The following is an 18,172-nucleotide window of genomic DNA, read 5'->3' on the forward strand; positions in this document are numbered from 1 at the left end:
TCCCTCATCTACAGAGTGAGCTCATTCTCTTTTCAAACTGAAACGACAGATGCAAGAAACCAGCAAAGGAAACACCAGCAAAAACCATCCTTCTCAAAACGCTTTACACCAACTGTCTCTTTAAAATTAATTGGCAAAATTGTTTTTGATTAATTGCTCACCCACTGCACAGATGATCCTACATTTGCTACCTTAATCATTCACCAAATAATGTTTTAAAGGTACAGTTTTGTCCCAGGCAATGGTGAGAAGTGGATTTGGGTTATGACATGGGGGCGGTATGTGTGTGTGTGTGTGTGTGTGTGTGCTTGTGCGTGTGTGTGAGCTCATTTCAGAGTCACATTTGTGCAATGTTTTTCCCCAGTTCCTTTCTGAGTGGAAAGCCTATCTTTTGAACAAAGCAGTCTCACCATTTTGGAAAAACAGGTCCTCCCCCACCTCTTCTTAGATTTCGCAAAATTTCTAACCAGGCAGGGCCAAGAAACCTGCAAAAGTTGTCTTCAACCTCACAATGTTCTCAATTCCTCCAAGCGGTGACAGCGTTCAACCCCGCTTTTGTTTTTGCTTAACTTTAACCCAGAAGCAGAAATTCATAGTTTGTTTGGGTTTTTTTTTTTGCAACAAGACACCGTCTCTCTTTGACAAAATTCCCCACCTGAGATTTAAAACAGTGGTTTCTTTTTCAGATTTCTCTCAGTTTACTGCAGGGAACAAAAAAAGCTGGAAGGGAGGGGATCAGCTGTGGCCAAGGGGAAAGACAAGGAGCAGAACACGGGGGGGGGGTGTGTGTCAAAAAAAGTCAAGGCAGGCAGTGATTGTACAATCAATGTCTCACCTCTTTTTAGGTATACAGGCAGTCCACAACTTACGACAATTTCTATTGCTAAGGGAGACATTTGTTAAGTGAATTTTGCTCCGTTTTATGACTTTTCTTGCCACAGTGGTTAAGTGAATAGGAGTTTCCCACTGACTTTGCTTGCCAGATGGTCGCCAAAGCTGGCCAGACATTGCAACCATCATAAAGCCAAGCCAGTGGTTGCCAAGCCTCTGAATGCTGATCACGTGACCACGGGGATGCTGCAATGGGTCGGATGAAAAACGCTCATAAGCCACTTTTTCCAGTGCTGCTGTAACTTCAAACGGTCACTAAACAAACTGTTGTAAGTTGAGGACCACTTGTACAGCATCCCGGGCGGAGATTTAAGAAAAGGTCCGGGCTCACGTCATAGGTGTCATCTTGACTTGTTTTGACTTTCTCCTGAAGAGGAATGAGTTGCCGTGCAGAAGAGTTCAATGAAATGATCGTTTCTTCTCAAAAGGTCATTTTAAAAAACAGTGTTTTTTCTCATCATGCTGTGCCCTGGGAGAAATGCATGCGGTTCCCTGAATTAAGTCCTGTTTACCAGTCCTTGCAAAGTGTGTGCGTGGGGGAGATGGGTTATTCATCACTTTTAAGCCTCTTTCAACTCTGACCCTATTTTACCCAGGCTGCTTGTTAACCTGGTGAAGGCAACATCCGTAGTTTTGCTGTCTCTAAATTGGCAGAAGCAAACCTCCCTTTTTGCAACGTCCTGCCTGAGTGACACCGTTCACCAGCTCGCAGATCGTTACCCTTCTCTGGAGCCGAGGGGCCTTCTGCAGCATCTGCTCCATACAAGGCTGACAACTCGGCCAATTAGCTGAACATGCCCCCTGCTGATTAACCAGGCTAACTACTAAGAACCCTGGGTGCTAGACGGTCCTAAGCCCTGTGCCAGAACCCGGAGCAAAAGGGCTGGTTCTGGTGAGTCTTGGCCACTGGGGCCATCTCGTGGCCAGCCCTGGACTTGCAAGCCTGCTTACCTGGAAAAGCCAGCGCAGAACAGGGAGGGGGCACTTGGCTATTCCGTGATAGATGAACCCAAGGCTGCCACTGTGCAGGATCGCCAACTGCTGAGAGGTGCTGGAGCTGGAGCTAGATGGAGAAAGGCAAAGAGGTCTTGACTTCAGACCCAGGCAGGCACAGGTACAGGTATGACCCTATACAGGTAGACCTCGACTTACAACCACAAGTGGAACCAGAATCTCCATTGCTAGGCAAGGTGGTGATTGTTGTTGAGCTGTGCCCAATTGTATGACCATGTTGTGCATGGTTGCTGAGTTACTGCAGTTGTTAAGTGAATCATGTGGTCATTAAGCAAATCCAGCCCCCTCCATTGTTATAAACTGGCTGAGAAGGTTGCAAATGGGGATCACATGAACCCAGGCCATTGGAACAGTCGTAAATAGGGCATATGCTGGTTGCCAAGTACCTAAATTTCACTCATATGACCATGGGGATACTGTGACGGTCGTAACTGAAGGATTGGTCGTAAGAGACTTGTTTTCAGTGCCGTTCAGTGGTGGATTCAGCTGGTTCGCACTGGTTCAGTAGATTTTATTGAGTTCGGAGAACTGGCTGAACCCATGTTGCTTCTGGAAGTCCGTTCTAGGCCTCGGAGGCCTGGAGGAGGTCTCCCAGGCCTAGAACGGCCCACCGGAAGTGCATGGATGTCACTTCTGGAAGTCCGTTCTAGGCCTCGGGGGCCCAGGCCTGCATCCACGCAGAGAACCAGATGTTCAGGTATTTGAATCCCACCACTGGTGCCGCTGAAACTTTGAACAGTCGCTAGATGAACGGTGGTAAGTCGAGGACTACCTGTAAGGTCTGCTTGAGTTGCTCTTATCGTGGCAGCTGAGCCCGTCCGCATTTCACCTAGTAAAGTACTAACAAACCAATCCCAGTTTAGCCCAACGCATGAACCATTCACAATGTGGCTCCTTTAGTCCTAGAACTGGGTGAGTCCAACCAGTTATGGCTTGGTCAGAAAACTGGCATGAAACAAATCAAGCCTGAGCCCAGAGTCAGAGGTGAGAGGGGCCCACCTTTAGTCTGTCTTGGAGGAAGACGAACCTTAACAGAGGTGCCTGATGTCTACAAGCTCAACAACCACCGCCAAAACATCCTGGCTACATTCAGACAACAGTGCTTGAACTAATTACCAGAAGAACACGTTCTCAGGTTCCACGGATTCACGACTGACCAGAAAGGATGGGTTCATGCAACTCATGAAGCTGCACAGAGTAAAGACATTAACTGTGATCAAGGGCTAGAACTTTCGTCTGATCCCTTCAAAGGGTGGAGTGCAGCCTGAAGAAGGAGCCAAGGTCAACACTAGCAGCCAATACAAGCAGGATCGGAATCCAGATCTGGGGAAAACTCAGAAGGGCTGTTCAAATGGGGAGACTGCTTGAAATAACTGCAGGAAGTTTGTTCCGGCATCAAGAAGGTCAAACGGAGCACAAAACGTTAAGTCCTTGGGAAAGGCCTCTAACCCAGCGGGGCGTCATCACTTCTGGTGACAAAGCACGCCCTTGTTCTCCGAGGCCACGCGAGGGGGCACGTTCCAAGGGGGAAATGGGAGGGCAAAAGCTAAAGCTGAGTTCACATCAATAAGAAAATGTGGGGAATATGACTCCTTGTGAATTTAATCATTCCCCCTCTGACACTCTATGAATTGAAATTTGATGACAACCTGGGGGGGGAGGAAGGAGGGGTTTCTAAGAGCCTCATTCAAGGTTTGTTGGGGGGTGGGGACACAAGCAACCCTGAGGTCAAAGGTTACACACTCCCACTACAAGACAACGCAATCCATTTGAATGCACAATGGAAAGCAATTTGCAAAGCTAAGCGGTCAGCGTGAGATACGTAGAACAGCACAAGAATCCTGAAGATCTCCAGATTCTTTAGATTGCACGGAATGGGATTAAATGCAACCTGGGGAAGCACAGTCCTGAACCACTGCTCATCAAGAAATTGTTCTGGGCATGTTTCATCTCCTCTCTCTCTCTCTCTTTAAAATAAAAGCAGGGTTGAGAAATTGTGTGAATGAGCTGTATTTCCCAAGATGGCTTATCCAGATTTTAAAAGCCTTTATCTTAAGGAATGAAATCCAACAAAAATATACAGACAAGGTAGAAAAAGAGGAAGTGACATAAAATTAGCAGCAGTGACTTAGATAAAGACGTTAAAAAGATCTCAGGTGAGAATGTTTTTTTTTCCTTAATCTAGAATATTCCAGAGTACTCTGGGTCTGCTAGGATTACAAACTCCAGTTTTCCTCCAGTTTGGCTGAGGCTGTGGTGGGACCAGAAAAAATAACCACAGGAGTCATTTTCCTGGGAAGAACCTCATGCCACTGAGATATCACCACCAAGGTGGTCACTTCCTTCAATAACCACCTTCTGGCCCAATCCTCTTACAGTTCTGTAATGGTACCTGCAACCCCCTAAATATATAGGTAATTAGTAGAATTATGGGGAAAATTTTAACTGTTAAAGAAGTTGGTGTGATGATGAACTATATACCAAAGCTTTGGAATCTGTTTAACAGGAGTAATGGTTGCGTTGGTTAAAAGAATCACAGTGAGACCCTGGAATGTATTCTTCCAAATGTTAAGGAATGATTGTTGGATATAGGTGATGTTTTGGAAAAGGCAGCATTTTCTACTAATCAAAGGACGCAGCAATACGGGTTACTGTGGCAGAACTGTCGGGATGTTCTATAATAACATTTTGTGCTGCTTAAATCACAGTAGTATATTACTGAACAAGAAACTATGGAGAAATATAAAATGCCAGAGACTGTTTTTCTTGGCTTGTGTTTGTTAAGGGTTGCTTCTTTTTCTCATTTTTCTTTCAGCTTCCATTATTTTTTTTTCTTTAAATACGGTTTTATCAGTGTGGATGTATTAAAATAAGAAAACATAGAATTCACATCGGCCCTGAAACATAAATAGCACCCAACTGGGAGAAAGCATATTCAACTAGCCTTTAAACTGTTGCTGTAAGAGCACCCGGTCTGCTGGGTTATCAGATGCGTAGAGGGCAACGGCTGCCCCATTGCTAAGGGGAATTCTGGTCTTTCCAGACAGAGGTCTATTTGTGCCCAGTTGGGAGGTTTTCACTAACTGAATGTCTTGTCCAGAGCTGCTACTGCTGTTCACCCTGCCCTTCACATAAACCAGAACTCCATTTTCATCTCTGCCAGCTCAATTGCAGCCCTCGGGCAACAGGGCTTTGGATCCGGAGAGCTGTAGCGGAAACTTGTCTAGGATCACTTGAAACCAAAGGACCTTTGTTAGATAACAGAGGTCATTTAAATTTAGGCCAGGTCAGGACGAGTCTCAATGGAGCTGTCTTGATCAGCCGCCAGAGGCCAATTCTATGCAAGAAGAGTCGAAAATGGAAATATTAAACCCGGGGCAGGGGGACAAAAAGCTGAGGGCAGAGGACAGAGCTTAAATGGGTAACGCCGGGGTCTCCCCAAAGGCTCTCTTTGACCTACTATGTTGGAGAACCCTTGCCAATACCAGCCATTTTCTCTTGCAAGCTGTTGGGTAGCAAAGCAGCTCTGGGTTTAAATGCTCTTTTTAAAGGGTTATGAATATATTGTGAGAGCACCCAAGTGCTTCGCAGGTGTTACATTTATCCCCAGTCCTTCTCAAGAGCTTTAAATGCAGGAAATCCAGAGGGGTTTGTGATAATGGTTTTGAAAAATATATTTAAAAAATGAGCTAGACGGTATCTGGTAAAGGACTATCTTCTCACTAGATATCCAGGATCAGCCTAAGTGGCCAGGACTGTTCCACAGCTAAAAACAACATAACAGAATTGGAAGGGACCTTGGAAGTCTTCTAGTCCAACCCCCTGCTCAAGCAGGAGATCCTATCCCATTTCAGACAAATGGCTATCCAGTCTCTTCTTAAAAGCCTCCAGCGATGGAGCACCCACAACTTCTGAAGGCAAAGCTATTCCATTGGTTAATTCTTCTCCACTGTCAGGAAATTCATCCTTGGTTCTAGGTTGCTTAGTTCTAGGTTTGTTTCTCCATCCTTCCCGTTGCTTCAACAATCAGCGGTGCACATCAACACAGGAACTAGAACAGGCCTTCTCAGCTGCTATTAATCCCCACCTAATAAAGGACAGCCAAGACCGAGAGACACCTACATCCATCTCTGTGCCTTTGTGACAGATGGGAGCCCAATCGGAAGGAGCTATGATGTCCCAGTTTGCACGGCGCATCAGAAAATAATCAGCATCTCCCGTAACAACGTTAGCGCCTGTCAGTTCTCTCCAATTCCGAACATGAATCCGTCTTGCCTCCATCTGCCGGAGAAGCATCCCCGTTCTGCAAAGTGGGCTTATTAATATCAGAGCCTGATACAAACGCCGATCTCCCTCTTCTCCCCCACCCCGCTCCCTTGGATCTGAGCGACGAGGCTGGCTTATTGGCAGAGCGGAAGGGCATTCACCGCCGGAGACTTGGCACGTTAGCGCCATTTATCACAGGAATGCTGTGCATGACAGATAACCTACTTTTACTAGCCTGCTAGAATATTCACAAGGCTGCCTGGTGGGCGCCCACTCATTTCTGTGCAAATCAGCACCGGGCCAAAACGAGAGAGAAGCAACCATCAGCAAAAGAAGTTGGAAGCTTCTGATGACCCGTCGGCCTGCAAGTGACCAAGTCAGCCGCGCAAGTGTCATGTGCGTCCGGAGTGACATTCAGGGGTTGACGTGGCTCTCAGCCCACAGCAAGGCACACTCTGTTCAGTTGCAATAGGGAGATTGTTAGAGAGAAAGAGGCCCTCTCAAGCCTTTCCTTGCCTGGAGTTATGACTGCTTTCTGAGTGTGAGGAAACAGGGAAGTATGCCAACCTAAAAATGAAAATACAGGTAGTCCTCGCCTATAGCCTAAGCATATAAGGAACGGCTACTGGAATTGGGTATGCCTAGTTTAACGAAGAGAAGGACGAGGGGGCACAGGATAGCAGTCTTCCACTATCTCAAGGGCTGCCCCAAAGAAGAGGGAGTCAAGCTATTTTCCAAAGCTCCTGAAGGTAGGACAAGAAGCAACGGATGGAAACTAATCCAGGAGAGAAGCAACCTGGAACTAAGGAGAAACTTCCTGACAGTTAGAACAATTAACCAGTGGAACAACCTGCCTCCAGAAGCGGTGGATGCTCCAACACTGAAAGTTTTTAAGAAGAGACTGGACGGCCATTTGTCCAAAATGGTATAGGGTTTCCTGCCTGAGCAGGGGGTTGGACTAAATGACCTCCAAGGTCCCTTCCAACTTTACTATTATTATTACTACTACTACTACTACTACCACCACCACAACTGAGCCCAAAATTTCTGTTGCTACGTTAGACATTTGTTAAGTGAGTTTAAAATAAAATAAAATAAAATAATAAAATAAAAATAAAAAATAAAAAGGCCTTCCAGCATTTTCCTCTTTCTTTGTGGTTTTTTTTTTTTTTCCAAATTATAATGTCTGGTCACCTGGACCACGTTTTCTCACCCTCAGCACCTTTAACATGGGTGGACTTCAACTCCACACAACTGTTGAAGTTCATCCATCTTAAAGTTGCCGAGGTTGGAGACACTCTGCCCTAGACGAAACCGAACTATGATAATTTAATTTCTCTGCTGGAGACAAAAAGGATGGGCCAAGTTAGGAAACTGGAAATGCATTTCTTTGAACCCCAAAAGCACGAACAGGCTTCCCACCTTCGCATCTCATCCAGGGAAAATTCATCAGCGTGCCTCACCAAAGCGCACCTGGGGACCTGGGCCTTGCTGCCCTTCCAGCGAAACAAAGGCCACCCCTGATTATTCCTCCTTCACTGGCAGGGAGCATAAAGGGAGGGGGGAGGGAGGGGAGGGGAAGCAAAGCTGTTTTTCAAGCAATTATCCAGATGCCTGCAGGTCTCCCATTTCCAGGGACGGAGAAAGCAATGAGCTGAAATGATTGGTGAGGTTCACCGCATTCAAGTCATTCACTGGAGGGAGTTAATTAACGCTTTGCGGAGACGCTGGGAGCAGGGCCTGGTTCAGCAGAGATAGCAGGTATCAAGGACTCAGAGGGATGATTAACGAGAAGCAGAGCGCTTCGGCAGACAAAGCTTTCCACCAAGGAGATTCTAGGCTCGACTCAAAGCTCCCTGTGACTGAGCTGCTTCTGAATCTATTTCCACCACTGTAGTGCTAAAATCTCAGATATTTACAACATAGAACATAATACAGGGCTGGAAGGGACCTTCAGAGATCTTAAAGTCCAACCCCTTGCTCAAGGCAGGAGAGGAGTCCTTATCCCATCCTGATCAGATGGTTGCCCAATCTTGTCTTGAAAACCTCCGGGAATGGAGCACCCACAACTCCGGGGAAGCAAGCTGTTCCATGGATTGTTCCCATTGTCAGAAAAATTTCTCTTGCGTTCCAGGTTGGGTTTGTCTTTAACAAACTTCCACCCGTTGTTTCTTTTCTGCCCTTCAGGTGCTTTGGAAAATAGATCAACCTCCTCTATGACGGCCCATCAAGTACTGGAAGACAGCTATCGTGTCCCCACTAAGTCCTTCTGTTTGTTAAACCAGAAATACCTAGTTCTAGATGAAGAACATCTAAAATTCAAGCAGGTCAAGCAGATGGGAGAAGAGTTGATTGGTGGCCTATTTATGAAATTTTGGTTCAGTCCAGGTGGAGAAGATATTCAAAGTGTTTACGGGCTCTGTCTTATTTTATTTATTTATTTATTTTATTTTTAAAATTTATAAGCCGCCCCACTCCCGGAGGACTCTGGGCGGCTAACAATAAAAACACATAAAACATAACAAAACAAATAGTACAAGAACAGTTATCCAGGGGTCAGATTTTATAAACCCCAGGCCTGCCGGAAAAGCCAGGTCTTAAGCAACTTACGGAAAACCAACAGGGTGGGAGCGGTCCTAATCTCCGGGGGGAGCTGGTTCCAAGACGTGGGCGCCATCACAGAGAAAGCCCTCCCCCGCGGCCCCGCCAAATGGCACTGCTTGGCCGACGGGACCTGAAGGAGGCCCAGCCTGTGGGATCTAACCAGACGTAGGGAACTATGAGGTAGTAGGCGGTCACGCAAATAGCCTGGCCCTGAGCCATATAGGGCTTTAAAGGTAATAACCAACACCTTGAATTGGACCCGGAGACCAATAGGCAACCAGTGCAGCTCACGGAGGATAGATATAATGTGGGTGTATCGAGGAGCACCCACTATCACTCGCGCGGCTGCATTCTGGACCAACTGTAGTCTCCGAATACTTTTCAAGTATTGATGCACTCATTGATGTCTTGATGCACTCATTAATACATGAGAACTGAAAGGCCCCACAGCAGCTTCCAAGATTCTGCTCCCTGTTCCTAAACATTGCACTGTGGAAAGTCAGCCCCCACCCCACAGAGAAAGAAATATTCCTGGAAATATTTAAAAGGCAGAATATATTTCCCTAAAGGATTTTAAAGGCAGAAACCAACCCCTCCCTCCCCAAGTCTCTCTGTCCCAAACAGAAACCAAGTTTGCAAAATGCAGGTGATAATCTTGTCAGAAAGACTGGAGTCAGGACACTAGGATTAGGAAGAAAGATCCCTAGAACCAACACCAAAAATCTAAGAGTCATCAGCCCCAGCCCCAGGGAAGCAGGATATGACCTTTGGGACATAATAGGATTAACCCACCACCATCAGAATACCAGAAAGGCATACTCAGACTCAGGTCAAAATTCATGCCACAGGAACAACTCCAAACAAAAGGCTCCAGAGGGTATAAAAACCCACTCCCTACATGTGCTCACTCTTTTTTTTTTCCAGAACTATCTTTCTGTCTGGCTCTCCTCTTCAATAAACTGCAACCTTCTTTTCTAAAGCAGTCGCTATGTTGTTTAGTCCCAGCTTGGACTGTACCATGATGAAGACTTTTCCTTCAACAGCACTAAAACTCCTTGCCGAAGTGCATGTGGTTCTTAAACTCTTGAGGGAGCCCAGCAGCAGGCGGCTTAAAGACGAACTCATGAGTTTTAGACTCCATATTATCTTCTTGAGCTCAATCAGCTTGGGAGGCAGGGGATTAATCCCACTCATTTAGAGAAGGAAATATGCTTATATTGAAGCTAACGTGTTGAAGGAAAAACCTTGTGAGGAAATTTTCTTTCTAATGTTTAAGGAAGCTTTTTTTATAAGGGTGAGACTCAGTTAAGAGAAGCCCTTGCTTAGATGAGAGAGGAAGAAACAGAAGAGTTGATGTCCTCTCAGCTTTCCATTTCTCAAAATTTATCCGTTGGGATTCTCTGGTTTTTTCATTTATCAACACAGTATTAGTTTGAGATTGCTAAAAAGAAACAATGGACTAAAATTGGAATAGGAGGGATTTGGGATGGACCTCTCTGCAAACGCAGTCCTCTTTCTTTGCAATTTGGCCAAGCATAAACCCAGTTTCTCGTAACATGTAATTTATTTTCCTGAATATAGGCAGAAAAGCGTTTCCCTGGTGCATTTCTTTTTTTCAGGAGTCAAGCCGTACTGCAAAGTTTGCAGAAGCCTGAATTTGGAAGGACAGCTGGGGACCGGTTCATGCGTCGGTTCCAACATAGGAAGCCTGCATTCAAAGGGCAACTAATTCCTCCGGCACGGGTCTAGGTCTACTTGCCCTTTCCCCACCGACTTCACTGGGGAAACTCACCTGAAGAGCAAGCTTTCCAGACGGTTCTGCGGCGCAAGCCCAGCGGTGTCAAGTACGAAAGCAGACCTCGGGTAAGGAGGAGGCCTGAAAATATGTTCACCAGGGTGTACAGTTGGGATGGAACCAGCACTGATGGAGAATTGCTCCAGGACCAACCTGAAAAAATATTTAAAAAAAGGTTTTCAGAAATGGCTCAAAGGGTGGCAGGGAGAGAGAGGGAGGAAGAAAGGAAGGAAGGAAGGAAAGAAAAAGAGGAAGGAAGGAAGGAAGGAAGGAAGGAAGGAAGGAAGGAAGGAAGGAAGGAAGGAAGGAAGGAAGGAAGGAAGGAAGGAAGGAAGGAAAAGGGGGAGGAGGGAGGGAGGGAGGAAGGAAGGAAGGAAAAAGGGGAGGGAGGGAGGGAGGGAGGAAGGAAGGAAGGAAGGAAGGAAGGAAGGAAGGGACAAATGAAAGCAAGAAGAAAGGTTTAATTGCCAAATGGCACGATTGGTCATGCTTTAATATAAAAAGTGACTTTATTAAAAATAAAAAAGGCTCAGTTCTTGTCAAGGCCTCTTCTTCTCGCATTCCCTATAGAATTTACTGACCAGCTGCCACCCAGCCAATTCCCACCTGAACCTCTAAGCCTCCTGTACAATTTATTTTCCTTATTCATTCTACCCAGCTTTATCGGCACTTCCAATCAGAAGCAACTGCTGTGGGTTTCTGAGCCCCCTTTCCAAGGAACAGCTGAGCTCCAGAAATAATGAGAGAGAAAGTGAATTGGACTTTCTTGCCTGAAGCCCAGGAAATGTGGAACTTAATAAAAATCCTGTTACCATCCAAAGGAGCAGGAGAGAGGGGGGGGGGAACAGGCAGGAACAGTCAAGACAGGATGAAATAGCAGCCTTCCGGGTACCGCACAGGCATTCATAATATCATTCTGTGTATTTCAGACCTTCATGTCTCTTATGGACAGCTCTGACAAAGCGAAGGACTTTTGGGTAAAACGCACTAAGCAATATAGTACAGGTGGTCCTCCACGTACGACCACAGTTGAGCCCCAAAGTTTTGTCGCTAAGGCAGTTGTTAAGTGAACCCCTGCAGCTGTTAAATGACGTAACACGGTAGTTAAGTGAATATTGTTTCCCCATTGACTGCTTGTCAGTGGGGTGCAACACGGGGACCACGTGACCCCCGTGAAGCGGCAGCCATCATAAAGAGGAGCCAGTTGTCAAGCGTTTGAACTCTGATCACGTGACCATTGAGGATGCTGCAACGGTCGTTAAGTGTGAAAAAGTCACTTTTTTTCAGTGGGGCTGTAACTTGGGACGGTCACTAAATGAACTGTTGTAAGTCGAGGACTACCTGTAAGTGCTTCTCGAGGGCTCTGGAATTATCTCCCCATCTTTTTCAGTAAAAGGGGTAGCTTAGCAACCACCCAACTTTGCACGGGAGAAGCTGGTGACAAAGCTCCGGGTCAATTCTGCATGAAAATACACCTTGGAGTTAAAGGGGTGTTGATGGGGCACAGCCCCGATCCAGCCCTGAGCAGCCTCCGACACTTTTTCTCACACGTTTCCTTCCTGTCACTCAGCTCCTGTCCGGGGTTTAAGATGCCGCCTCTCCACGTGTACACACCAGTTGGCCAGCTGTCCAGCCAATAAAAATAAACATCTGGATCTGACGGGGGATTAATTTAATGGCTACTGAAGGAGAATAAGCAGGGAGGGAGTCATTCTCTTTTACTAACTTCCTGCAACTCCAGCCCTCTTCTTAGGCCCATTTTTTTTTAAACTAATGCTCTTTAACTAGTTGTGCTCTTGCACAGAATGTCATAAAAGTATGAATGCAGCTGGTGAGCAAGGGATTCGTCTTTTGAGGGAGAGCCGAGAGCTACAATGTTGTTTAAAAGTTTGTGAAGCCTTCTTGTTGATCTAAACCAGATAAAGGGAACCCAGTTCAGCAAATGAATTTTTCCTGGAGGCTGGGCCTGGGGTGGGGGGAGCTATTAGATCTGGGGGGGGGAGCCTTCCAGGGGCAGGGCCTTCAACAGAAAACAGATACTTCTAAGGACAATCAGATGGCAATGTTTAATACCCATCAAATGGGGACGTATGACTTCACTGTTGGTAGTTAGCCTCTGAGTTTTACATGTCACAGGGATGCAACCTGTAGCCTCGGGCTCTGACCATAAATGTCACACTGATGCCACTTTCTTCTCTACCAGAGATATGGGAGCAGGCACACTCGAGAAGAAACATGAGAGAACAGCCTTTTTGCTCATCAAACCTTCCCCTTGTTTGAAATCTGGAATCTGCTGAGATGCAAACTGTTACAGCACCGCACATGTTAAAAACAGTTGAAAAGTTAAGCCAAAGTCACCATTCTTTTACAACTTTCTAGGGGGACACCCCCCCCCCAGAGCCTCTTCAAATGTTGACGGAGACCTTGCCTCAACCAAAATTGCACAGAGAGGAGAGGGAGTCCTACAGAGGAGCTGAAGAGGAAGAGAACCCCAAGTCTTGGACCTCTGAGGTCTTCCAGTCCACTCATTCCCTCCTGGCCCTCTCTGGGCAGCTGCAGAGCGCTCTTATACACCTACCTCTGAGTATCAAGCAATGAAGCATCGTTTTCTTCGCTGGACTCCCCAGCAGTGGACCACTTCGAGAAGAGCAGCTTGCTGCCCAGGCTTCTTTCCAGCTCTCTGTCCTCTCGTATCTGCTCTCTAAAAAGGACAAAGCCACCAGAGGGGGACAGGATGAAACGGGGCTGAGCACAGGATGTTCCTGCTCTGACAACTGATGGAAATTGCATCCATTTTTGTTTTGCTTTTAACACGCTCTTTCGCCTATTTAGAAATCAGGTGTAGAAGGGGGGTTGGGGTGAATGCATGAGCTCAGCTAGCCATAATAAGGCTGCTCTGTGGGAACTCAAGGACACAAACTGATAACGTTTTGGCGGGCTGAGGAGCTGGGGAGAGAGCCTGCGCTTCGTGCTAATTGGAGAATGTGATTAATGACTGCTTTCGTGGGGTTGGGAATTGCACTTTGCGACTTTGTACCTGGGGGAAGGGAATCTAGTTTTGGGTTCAGCTATGTAGAGCCCATACTTTGTTTCCTGAATAAAATGCTCCTTGAGGAAGAATTCTTGCCTTGAAGTTCTTTTGATGGGTTTATCGGAACCAGGAGGGAAAAGGAACAGGGGCCAGTAATCGGGCAGCTAACCCAAACTGAAAGACCTCCTTTTCCCAGACCAGGGGTAGGCCACCTTGGCTCTTTTATGACTCGTGGACTTCAACTCCCAGAATTCCTGAGCCAGCATGGCTCGGCTTGGAAACCTCTCCCTTTCCCCTCAGCATGGCTGGCTCAGGAATTCTGGGAGTTGAAGTCCACTGAGTCATAAAAGAGCCAAGGTTGCCTACCCCTGTCCCAGACCGAACTCAGGCTCAACTACATATAGCACCATATTGGTCCTTTAGTCTGACCCCCCCCCCAGATTAATGCAGAATCCACTAGATCTGCTTGACAAATGATCATTCAGCCTTCCTAGGAAGACCCCTCCGGAAACAGCCTATTGCACTGGCCAACAGCTTGCAGAGTCAAGAAGAGCTAGGGTTACAAGAAGGTTAGCAATTGGACTATTCCCCATCGGAAGTACTGGGAAAGCTACTGATTTCCTGGAATAATTAAGGCAAAGCCTTCTATAACTGCTTGCGATGCTGTGAAATTGCAAGGAGATTTGTTTTATTCGTAACAGATGAGCCTGCAGCACCTTTATCAGGTTGAAAACCATCTGTTACAAGAGAGGTCCAGCCCAACCTTCAACAGGTCATTTAAAATTGGGGAGTCAAGTATGGTGCTGGCTGGGTTCACCTAGGACAGTAAGCTGTGGTTTATTCAAGTCCCATTTCACCCTGATCGGTTAAATAAGCCATACTATTGACTTGATTCTTACAAATCATTAAGCTGGGCCCAACACACGTGGGATGCATTTGCCCAGCACGCTCCACTGGCTCAGGTAAAGATCCTTCTCTTAACAGCTTCCATTGCACAATCCTTTACACCGAGTTGTTCCTCTGATGCTCCTGGGCCAACCTGGATCCTGCCTGCTGTGTCGATGTATTGCGTGGTGGATAAACCCAATCAGCAGAAGGATGATTGACTTCAAGACTTCAAACCCTCTCAGGCCAAACTGATGAGTGACTGTGGGGTAGAGACTTGGGCAAACTTGCTGATTCAAACTGGAGGTCTTCTAGACCAGGGTCTTCAAACTTGGCCCTTTTATGACTTGTGGACTTCAACTCCCAGAATTCCTCAGCCAGGCACACTGAGGAATTCTGGGAGTTGGAGTCCACAAGTCATAAAAGGGCCAAGTTTGAAGACCCCTGCTTTAGGCTCGCTATAAAACTTCCAATGCCTGATACTGAGGAGTTACAAACCACAATTTAAACTGGAAAACCTAGCTTGCAAATGGCCATCACATGACCCCCCTGAGACACTGCAACTGTCGTAAGTAAATGCTGGTTGCCAGGCTCCTGAATTTTGATCATGTGACCACAGCGATGTTGCCCTGGTCGTAAATGTGAGGATCCGTGATAAGTCACTTCAAGGACTACTTGTATTGACATCCTCCCAACCCGGTGCCATAAACATATGCTGAGATCAAAATGGATGCCCCAGAGTTCTGTCTGGTGAGAAATATTGTATTTATTAATGGATTTAAATACCACTGCCTCATGCAGACTTGTGGCGCCTTAGCCAAACCCACAACAAATCAACCACAAAAACAGTTAAAAGCAACCCCCCCCCCAATGACTGAGCCACAATTAAAACATTCCCAGTAATGACACAACCAAACTGCTTACTGTTCAGTAGCAATAAAAGGGCAATTCATCCTCAATCACCATAAATATCATGTCGCACCAGTGACAATTGCACACAACCAAAGTGGAAACTTAATCCTGTTTAGTAAGCAGCTTAACCTACTCCATTCCAGTGTTTCCATAAATTCATCCCAAATGAATTTATGGCTTTGTAGCAAGAAGAAACGAGAGGGATTCTTGACTCACAAAGAGCAGGGACACAAATTAGGTTCCTTTCAGCTCAAGAGATGTTGCTGAGGATGAAGAGGAAGGACGACAGGGAAGAGAGATGGGAAGAAAGTCAGGAAAAGTAAAGCAAGAATGAGTGATTTTGGGATTTTCCACTGCTTCTCCAGGATGTGTTTTGGATTTTCCAGTCTATCCAGGTACTAACTCCAATCTTTTTGGGAGAAGTCAATCAAACTCATCTTATTGTAGCCACACCTTGTAACTTTCTAGGAATAGGGCTCCTTAAGCAGGGGGGCTGAACTAGAAGACCCCCAAGGTCTCTTCCAACTCTGTTATTCCATTCCATTCCATTCCATATTTTCTCTTCTCTTCTTCTATTCCATTCCATATTTTCTCTATTCTATTCTATTCTATTCCTATTCTATTCAATCTCATTCTTATTCTATTCCACTCTATTCTATTCCTATTCTATATTCTTTTCTGTATTCTATTCTCTATTCTACTCTACTCTACTCTATTCCTATTCTATTCCTATTTCTATTCCTATTTTCTACTCTACTCTACTCCTATTCTATTCTATTATTTCTATTTCTATTCCATTCCATTCCATTCCCTATTCCATTCCATTCCATTCCCTATTCCATTCCATTCTATTCTATTCGTACTTAACTAGTATACTACAAACAGTTGTAGGCTTTATCACAGTATTTTCCAGTAAGGCAATTTCCAGAGGTATGGACTTCAACTCCCAGGATCCCCCAGCCAGCAAGTTCCCTGCTAAGAATTCTGGGCATTGAACCCACACTTCTGGAAGATGCCTTGAGTTCTCGAGACCTGCCCAACTGCCACAGAGATACATTTCCCCCCATTGTGGGTTTTGAAAAATGACACATTTCTCCCCCATTTAACAGAATAAACAACAGAGTCACAGAGCTGGACGGGACCTCGGAGGTCTTCTAGTCCAACCCCCTGCTCAGGCAGAAGACATGCTGGACAGACGGTTGTCCAATCTCTTCTTGAAAACCTCCCAGGATGGAGGACCCCCAACGTTCCTCCTCCTGCTTCCTTAGGTCGATTTTTCCCCCTTCAGGAAATGAGGAAGTGGCCTCTCCTTACGCTGTGTCCCCATCCTCAGGTATGCAAATGAAAAGTTCAGTTTTACCTTTTCTCTTCAAGAAGCTTGTCCAGGCTGTTCAGGTAACTCTCCGGTCTTGGCGATGGGCACTAAAAGCAGAAGCAAGGGGGAGAGAGATTACAGGGAGGCGCCCCCAAACCTGGGACTCAATAATCAAAGAGTTCCACTCATCACCTGGCTTATTGCCAAGGCTCAAGCAGTTCCCCCCCCCACACTGCTAGCCCTAGCAATGCCCCTGCACACAGCCATGAAGTCTGCACACGATGCGTGGCGGTGATGTGAGAACCCTTGTCTCTCTCTCTCTCATGAAGGCCCAGATATCATGGCGTCTCAAGGAGATCGCTGGCTCGTTCAGAAAAAGCCTGCAGATGGCAACAGAGGCTGCCCTGGAAATAAGCTCCTCCATACGCTAGGACCCTCTGAGGAGCAGGGGTTACTCCACCATGGCTGTTTGAAGATGCGTGGACTTCAACTCCCAGAATCCCCCAGCCAAGTTGAAGGAGGTTCAACACCAGCTCACGGGGTACCCACCATGCTCATGTCCACACTGCTGGAGCTGGACTCCTCCATGTGGAGGAGGTCTCTGAGGGGCACAAGGCTGCTGTCGTCCATATCTTCCTCCTCCTCATCCGAGTCCACCATGAATCCCCCAGGATCTCCTAAAACCTCCTCAGAGGAGGCCGAGGGGCTGCTCCTGGAGGAATTCCCAGAGGGGGGCAGCAGTAGATGCAGCGGGGCGGACGAAGAGGGACCTTCCACCCTTGGAGACCCACCAGCCTCTTCCGTGACGTCTGCCGCTTCCTGGGAGCTTCGGGGTTCCGAGGGCCCAGGGACGGGGCTGAGGGGAGGCGACTCGTCATTGTACAGAAATGCAATTTGCCTCAGCGGCCAGTCCGGAAGGAACATCCCCGCGTCCTCCTTCAGGGGAGACCTGGGGCTGCTCCGTCCACGGCAGCCCTCGTCTCTTCCCAGGGCGTCGGCTGGAGGGGCAGCGTCTTCCTGCTCCAGTTCCTTTGTGGACTCTGGGAAAAGGAAAGAATGGTGACCAGGCGGCCAGGCCCTAATCAGAGCTACAGGAGGCGGAACCAAGGACTCAGTCCGGGTTTCTAAGTCGCACGGCTTTCCTTCTGAGTCTGCCCAAAACAAAACAGAAACAAAACCAGCCCTAGGAAATATTAGACGCGTTTGGCCCACACGCCTGACCGAAAGTCGGTCTCTCCTGGGAGGGTGAGAGGAAACGCCTCCTTCTGGATCCCCCAAACGGCCCCTCCCCTCCAGCTACATGGCTTTGAGGGAAAAACAGGTAGTCCTCGACTTACGTCCACAACTGGGCCTAAAATTTCTGGGGTTCAGGGAGACACGTTTGTTCAGTGGGTGTAGCCCCATTTTACGACCTCTCTTGCCACAGTTGTGAAGGGAATCACTGCAGCTGGTAAGCTGG

General features: G+C 46.9%; 1 protein-coding gene across 1 annotated transcript in view; it reads right to left on the reverse strand.

Annotated features, from left to right (window-relative positions):
• Positions 1-18,172, reverse strand: part of LOC120318916 (protein FAM178B-like) — a gene marked incomplete at its 3' end in the record, with an annotated part of 74,634 nt that overhangs the window by 43,968 nt on the left and 12,494 nt on the right. Inside the window, exons 6-10 of the mRNA XM_039367075.1 lie at positions 17,263-17,753; positions 16,759-16,820; positions 13,149-13,271; positions 10,568-10,723; positions 1,843-1,954 (exon numbers count right to left, since the gene is read on the reverse strand). Of these exons, the coding sequence (XP_039223009.1) occupies positions 1,843-1,954; positions 10,568-10,723; positions 13,149-13,271; positions 16,759-16,820; positions 17,263-17,753 (944 nt within the window). The remainder of the gene's footprint in view (positions 1-1,842; positions 1,955-10,567; positions 10,724-13,148; positions 13,272-16,758; positions 16,821-17,262; positions 17,754-18,172) is intronic.

Source organism: Crotalus tigris, unplaced genomic scaffold, assembly GCF_016545835.1.
Source record: "Crotalus tigris isolate CLP2741 ecotype Arizona unplaced genomic scaffold, ASM1654583v1 scf7180000020534.110733, whole genome shotgun sequence".
Classification (NCBI taxonomy): Eukaryota; Metazoa; Chordata; class Lepidosauria; order Squamata; family Viperidae; genus Crotalus; species Crotalus tigris.